Genomic DNA, 8,137 nt, shown 5'->3' on the forward strand with positions numbered 1-8,137 from the left:
TGATCGGCTCACACGGGCCGAGTGAAACCCTCTTGGGTCCCCCGCTCTGTTCCTCTGGAGGATGAAGGGTTACAGTTCAGAGCTAGCTCTGTGCGTGTGTTTTGTTCATACCTACCTGCGTCGGGCTTGTTTTGGTTTTTATGCGCAGCAAAGAGATCCTTTTCTAATAATTGTTTTTGAAAGCTCTGCCTGTAATAGATTGCATAAATTTCAGAAAAGTTTCAAGAAAAAAAACCAAACACTCTTTACAGATCAGCTCAAAACTTTATTCCTGGAAAAGTAAATGTATTACAGCAACTCTACACACACACAAAAAAAAATCTGACCTGTTTTGTCTCCTTTTTTTACTGTCCTATTTTCATCTTTACTTTGAAAAACAGGACTCTCTAACAATTTCTCTAAAATTACCAATTATTTCATCTTCAACTGCCTCATGTGATAAATGGTAACTTGGACTGGCAGCATGTAGTAAATTTAGATTCCAAAGAAATGTTTCTTTAGAGTAGGAGATGATGATTCTGAACTGTTCCTGGCTATCATCATTGACTTGTCTGCGTCAAAACAGATGAAACAAGACTGTTTATCTCTACAAATACTAATATATCTCAATAAGAATGTTGGGCATTAATACATCCAAAATTCTAATACTAGAAGTAATAGATAAAATATGTGTACAATGTTTCCACTTCACCATTCTTTCAGTTCTTCCTCTTTTTTTTTTCCCCCCTTCTCCCAAACAGTCCTTGCTTTCTGTTTTGACAAAATCCTGTATTTGTTTTATACCAAATATGCGATCAGTTTCAGGTCAGTCAGCATAGATATTAACAGTTTCTGTAAGAAGTGCATGAAATCAATAAAAAAAGGGAATTAGAGCCACATACTGGAAACTCTAGATTCTTCAAGAATCTATAAAAAACATATCAAATATTGAATGATTAAGAGAGTTAAATAAGAACTACACTCATTTGTTTCATACCAAAGAAAAACTCAGGTTTAATGACAAACCTATACTGGGAAACTGTTTACCAATCAGTCTGCAGTGCAGCACAGGAAGACTATGTTGTGTGACTTTTTGTGTCTTGGTAGCTAGGAGGGGAAATAAGAGAGCTTGCTGCTTGTATTTATTTCCATTGTTGGCAAAAACACTTTATTTTTTTTTTTTTAAGAAAAGTTTTTCTCAGGCTAGCTGCCTATGTCTGATATGGATCAGGACAAGAATATACTGCTTAAACAGAATGTGTAACTGAAAAAATTCCAGAAAGTTTTGGAGAGAACAGATTCTTAATTTTTATTAATTCTTAATAACTGTTTCACAGTTTCAAATAGACATATGAAATACAGATGCATAAATGTATTAATCAATATGTGCAGTAAATGGTACTTTTGTGGAAGGAATATTAAAACCCAATACAACATAGTAAAGTATGAGAAATAAAAATGGAGATTACATAGTAAGCCTAAACAAAAAAATTCAGAAACTAAGTATTTTTATTTAAAATATATTAGGAATGTTCTCCCTTTCTACTTCAGGATTTCAACAGCTGTTAGGATTTAATGTTTGTCTCATTCAATATCAGGACTGTTCTTGAAGAGATATTCTGCCTATAAACAGAAGAGTCTCAAAGTTACACTATTTTTCAAGTCTCCAATTTTAAAGTTTATATAAAAGAACAAAAATATAGTGGATAACATTGCTGTAAACAAAATTGAAGAAAGTATTAAATGGCTCTAAAATGTAATTTCTAGCAGATAGGTCAGAGAAACCTCTTCCCCACAAATACCATCCAAAATACCATCCACCTCATGGTAGCAGTCACTCCATATCTTTTGGGGGGCAAAAGAAGGAAGTGAGCTATTCATGACAGTATTTGTCACTCCATGGAGGTCCTAGGGAGTACCCTAGGGCCTGATTTCTGGACCCAGAAGAGTAGATAATACAGAACTTTAAAAGTTATCCAGTTAGTAGTGAAGATCTAATGCTCCTACAGCTACACATAGTTGTCACTCATCAGTAAGCAAAAAGTTTAAAACAATTAAATGTTCTTTCGGGCTTAAAGTGGCATGTAACACTGATGCTTTTATTTTAAGCTTTTGCTTTGTTAAGAAAATGTTTCTTTTCATTAAAACAGTGATAGTTTGTTAATAACTTAGGATGTGCAGGAAGAACAGCAGTACAGCAACAACTTTACAGCATCTGAGTTCTTGTCTGAATACAATGCTGAACCTGCTTTCAGACAAAAGTTGAACTAGGTAACTTCTTGAGGTCCTTTGCAACTGGAATTATTCTATGAATGTCTTAGAGGATTTATCTGTGCACTGTGAAGGGAATTACTGAAGAGCTTTCATTCATCACTGCAGTACTGTGTTCTGTTTTGCTTAGAGGGCTGTAAGCAGGATAGAAATGATGTCCCCCTTTCTGCAGGTCTCTATGTCACAGCAGAATTGGCAGGGTAAAATGTGCAGAGTGCACACACCAAAGAGAAACTGATTCTGGTATGATTCTTGTCCTGTTGCTGTTTAGCAAAGCTGGATTATGCCCTTACTCGATACCAGTATCAACTGATCCCATACAGTGGATGCTGGGTTTTTAGTTTTCACCATAATTACTGCTTGCTAGAATTGCAGTTACTATCTGTTAATTAATTGTCATCATGACATTGGGGAAAAAGAATTTTTAAGTCTTTATGTTAACAGAGATTCTTTGGGTCTACGTGAATATTTTTATTAAGGTTTTTAAAAGATATTTAAGAAAAAAAATGTAATCACCTTACCAGAAAATCTACTGGATCATCTGGCCTGATCCTACAGCATTCATTTATCCCTTGCATAAGCGTTGGCATGACATTCTTCATTAAATAGTTTCGTAGAGGAATGGACTGGGCCTCTAATAACTCTTGTTCTTGTCTTTTCACTTCCTCCCGATGTTTATTCTACAAATAATGAACAAAATAATAAAGAATAAGGTTTATAGCATCTACCAAATAGCACTTTACCAAATAATAATGGTGGCCTAGAGAAAAAAAAAATAGTGTTAGAAGCTGTCGACAGAACTTTAAAGCTCACAACCTAGCAGGAGAAACTATGAACTGCTTATTAATTTCAGAGCACAATGGCACACTGAGGACAAAGAATTGAACATAATGAAAACTGAAATAACCTCATTAGTAAAATTATTTTATTTTTCTCTCTTTAACACCTAAAAGGAGGTTTATTCTGAAGTCTTCATATTTGGCGAAATGGTTGAAATACACTTTATCATTTAAAAAATTAGTACTATTGCAAATGCAGACCGTTTTTTGAGGGTTCTTTGAACTGGAGGGGACGGAGAATATTTTCACTCAGTAGAGAGCCCTAACTCTTTTCAGTAACTGTAAATTGTGGAGGGTTGGGTTTTTTTTGTTTTGGGTTAGTTTTTTTGTTGTTCTGTTTTCTTTTATTTAGGTCAGTTTTCACGGGGTATAAGAGTTAAATAGACTAAAAACACAGGGAATTACATCTGTTTACACCAGCTAGATTTATTCTTTAATTCGGGTTAAATCAAAGACGATGATTACACTCAAAAAGTAGGAGGAGGGGGTGGAAATAAAACCACTGCGAGTTTTGCTTTCTTCCATTTAACAGCACTTAATAGCATGCATACTTGCAGTAGTTTTAGCCAGAAGATTACTCAGAAACATTTTTATTGTCCTCTCTTCTCTCATTTTATTCACCAGTAGCCTGAGTCATATAGATACAGCAAGCAGATGATACTCTGAAGACTGCTTTTCTATACTCAAGGCATAACACAAAATCAATGCTCAGACAAAAACGGTATACCGATAACTGGAAAGGACATTTATCTTACTCACTCAGGCCAGGAGTGCTACTGAATAAATCCTGTAAGGGGTCTTTGGTAACTTTACTCAGAGACAGCAGCTAATCTACAGTCTCAAGAGCAAATGAATACTTGCTTAGATTTCCTGAGCATCTGCCTATTTCAAAGGATAAATTTAAGCACACATTTTATTTAAACACCTACTTTAGCTTTGAATAACGCACAGTTTGCTTTCTTGAAAGTTAGATGGCTTTGGATTGAATACAGCTAAAAATGTGTTAACTATGCTTACTGATCTTTCAGACAAGTTTACAGAGATTACAACATGCTAGTTAATGTTGAATGAAGCTGAAAATAAGCGTAGAGAAGCCAACATCAGAGCAATGTGAATGCTTCTTTAAAAGTGAGTAATTTCAGGGTATTATTTCCCCCTAGAAGTGTATGGGCATTCAAATGAAAGAAAAGGATTTCTCTGTGGAATGGTCAGTTTCTTTTTAAGTAGCTCTTAAAAGGAGACAATAGAAGAACTGCCTTTGGTGAAACAACCTGACTTTGGGTGTGAACAAGAACATTCCTATAGTATGCATTTCAGGGTATTTACCTAAAATGTCCTCAGGCGTGGCAAAGTAAATAAGGAAGAAGCATCATGTGCAAATTCAGTGAGGTCAGGTAGCCTAAATACCAAGTACTGATTAAAGTACTGGAAAACAAAAGGCATTCTTCAGACTGCATCAGGTAGTCCTCACTGAACTGAGGACTCTCAAAGGTGTTTCTCTTGCAGGCTCAGAAATCCTTCTGCAATGCAGACTGGAATATTGATCAATGTTGAGTTAAAATACAGTTTGCAAGGCACGATAATTAAGACTTGGTCAGCTGCTTAGAAAGTAAAGTGAGCAAAATGTGAAAGTCCTAGAAGACTGGTTATGGGAAAACACCATGGATTATAGTAGATATTTATAAATGGTTAAATAAAAGAACTATAGCACAGCAAAACAAGAGTATCATAAAAATATTTTAAAGACATGTTGATACCAACATGCAAAAAAACCATAATGCTATGTCTGTGATCAAAAAAAAGCTATGTTTTTTAGGCTGGGCCTCAAAATGTACCAGATCTAAAGTATGATATAAGGAACTAGAGAATTTATGCCACACTTTCTGAATGTGTTTACATAACAGATTGCTGGAAGCCATCTAAAATACATAAATAATAATGGTTTCCAAAAAATATATATTAACCTACCCACTCTTCCCAATTTGCCATCCTTTCAGTCCTTTCCTCAGCTTCTTGACGCTCTCGTTCAGCTTTTTCTTGAGCTTCTCTGACAAGGCATTCCTCAGCTGCTTTGCGTTCCAAATTCTGTTTTTCTTCATCTGTCAAACCATAATTCTGAGGTTCCCCAATTTCTTTGATGATCTCCTTTACAATAAATCTGTTTTCAGGATCTTCAAATTTGGCTACATCTTTTAAACAATATAAGAGAGAACTTTTCAAGGCTTTTGTCAGTTATCAATCAGTAACTGAAAGACGTAAAAATCTATGGTGTTCACATTGTTTGAATTTTCAAGTTTAAGATGTTGTTTCTAGATGCTTATCAAGGTCAATTTTTTGCTACAGAGAATGAAGTTTTCTACATCTGATTTTCTTTACTCATTTCAGCTAAAATAGTTTGTCTTTTTAAGATGATATAAGGGAGAAATGTATTAACATAATTTCTGCAACTATTCTGATTATCAGTTGCAGCTTGCCTAGGCTTTGAAACGTGAAAATTAAGTCATCCACTATCAGAGAGGTTCCTGTCACAAATCTTATGTCAACTTATCCAGATGCACAAAACCATCAGCTTTTGACCCTGTCTCCCCTGCAGGTTACACAATAGGCTGTTAGAATTTGGCAAGAAACTCCAAAGTTTTCATTCATACAGATTTACAAATACACAGCCCTATCTCTAGTTGAACTCTCACTATGTTATACCTACAAAACAAATCTGTAGCTTCATGTAGGAGCACAGAGACTGAGCAAGATCTTCTCTTTCATTTAATTCCTTTACCTTTTAATTGCTGGAGCCTACTTGTGTATTAAACTTGCAAAAAAAAAAAAAAAGATGAAAAAACATAGAAAAATAGGGACTGTCTGCAGGGCTTTCTGGGCTCTGTATGCATTCAGTGTGGGGAGGCATCTGGCGGAAAGGGTGTAGAAGAGTGCAGGGAAAAAGGAAAAGGGAGCACTTCAGGTATCCAGAGAATACAGAGATAAAGGGCTTGTTCAGGGGTGAGGGACTGGAGATGTAAAGGCACAGAAATGGGTAAGGAGAGCAAGAAGCAGAAGGGAAAAACCAAAACAACAAGAATACAGAATTTAGATGAGAATCTAGTAGTCCATACTCCACAGTCCTCTGCTTTATGAAGTTATTTTGAAAGCCATTGTCAAAACATGCTTTCCATTTCTTTCTAATCACTAATTGAGACAGGAGATAGCTGTCCAATACTAACACCATTATTCTAAGAGTTAAAGTGCTTGTGATTTGGACCTGAAGTCCAAAATCTGCTAATGAACTGAGGAGAAAGCTAAGATAATTCTACATCATAAAATTTCTTTTACAGCTTCTTCTTTCAAAAAATTAGGAATTACATTCCTGAAGTATTCCACATTAAAAGAATAATACATTTTCTGTGTCAAGCAGTCCATTTTTTTCTGCAATTTTAGCTGCACCTGGATATACAAATTACAGTGCAAACCACTTTTGTAGTCATTTAAAGTATTGCTAAGAACTCTCTCAGCATTGAATTTGAGGTCTCAAAGACTGCATTTGTTTCTTAGATGGCCAAGCAAGATTACAATGCAAGCATTACAGCAATCATAATTCATAGAATAATAGAATAATAATTAACTGCATTTATCTTCAAAAATAAATAAGTTTTAAATAAAAAATGAGGCTAGCACTAATGCGGAGAGGAAAGATCACCAGAAAAGTAGTTAATAAATTAAGATCTTCAAAGGAAACGGCTGTTATAACTTTAACATGCCTTTTTGTAGATGATCTAACATGCATGTATCACCATCCCCAATTTGCAGATGAGAAAAACAAGACACAAGATAACTGACTTGGAGACTTCATGTAGTGAGTCACTGTAGCAAAGTAGGGTTTCCAAAATCAGGAAGCCCACTCCTTTGTACTAATAATATTTCAGACTCAGAAAAAAAAAATAAACAAAAGCAAGTCATAAAGCCATATGTTATGATTTCTTAAATTAAGGTGGAAGAAAGATTTGATTCATTTGAGTCAATATTTAACAAATCAAGCACAATTTTTTAACCATATCCAACTAAATTCCTACAGAATATGACCAAGAAAGCATCTGGCTCTCTGCTTAGATCTGATGCTACTTAATTCCATGGGTCTGATAAACCAACTGGAACATCTGCTAGAATGGAGAGTATTGGCAGAGCTGAAGGTTCCTCAGTGAAGTTATATGTGTAATCTGTCCTTACCACTTTACAACAGAACACAATATGCTTTCATACTTTGGTGGATAACAATCAGTGATGTGAAGACAGGTAAAGAATATATATATAGGTTCCTGAGATAAACAGGACCTAAAGACAATGCTCCTTTGAAAATGAGAATCAACACTATAAACTGAATGTGAAAATCATCTGGAAGTCACTGAACGACACAGCTGTGATACCTCAATAATTAAAATCAGTAGGCCAGTGAGTTTCCTTATTTGGAATGTACTAGAGTTTAAGAGTAATCTTTGGGCATAATTCTTATCAGAAATCACTGCAATATTCTATCATAGAGTATTCACTTTATAGTCCCCACCAAATTAAAACATGGTCTAGGACAGTGCTACTACTTGCATATCCAGAAGTGTATAAGAAAAGAATATGACCAGTTGATTGGTTCAGAACTTAATATTTACCTTTTCTTACATTTATTTTCTGTAGAAGAATTACCTCGATTCTAAAATTATTATACTAACACATTATGCTACACTTTCTAACAACACATGTATGGTATTATTCTCAAGATAATCTCGATGACTGACATTAAATAAAAAAAACTTAGGAAATCAATTATGACTGAGGCTGTTCAACAATTAACTTCTCATAGCTCATCTCAAATGGACATTCCAAATAGCAGCAGTTTGATTTTAGTTGCAGGGTTTTCCCCTTTTCTTTCTCTTCTCTCCCCTCCCTCCCCCCAAAAATCACCCCATTTCTCTTAAGAATGCTGTTACCCTAGTCTCACTATTTTTAAATCGTCAGATTATATTAAACTTCTCAAGATTTCCCAGTGAAATTTTCTAGACAGTGTG

General features: G+C 35.0%; 1 protein-coding gene across 1 annotated transcript in view; it reads right to left on the reverse strand.

Annotated features, from left to right (window-relative positions):
* Positions 1-1,563: 1,563 nt before the first annotated feature.
* Positions 1,564-8,137, reverse strand: part of AK7 (adenylate kinase 7) — a gene marked incomplete at its 5' end in the record, with an annotated part of 24,795 nt that continues 18,221 nt past the window's right edge. Inside the window, 3 exons of the mRNA XM_010088102.1 lie at positions 1,564-1,602; positions 2,772-2,930; positions 5,058-5,278. Of these exons, the coding sequence (XP_010086404.1) occupies positions 1,564-1,602; positions 2,772-2,930; positions 5,058-5,278 (419 nt within the window). The remainder of the gene's footprint in view (positions 1,603-2,771; positions 2,931-5,057; positions 5,279-8,137) is intronic.

This window comes from Pterocles gutturalis, unplaced genomic scaffold (assembly GCF_000699245.1).
Source record: "Pterocles gutturalis isolate BGI_N339 unplaced genomic scaffold, ASM69924v1 scaffold53651, whole genome shotgun sequence".
NCBI classification, from domain to species: Eukaryota; Metazoa; Chordata; class Aves; order Pterocliformes; family Pteroclidae; genus Pterocles; species Pterocles gutturalis.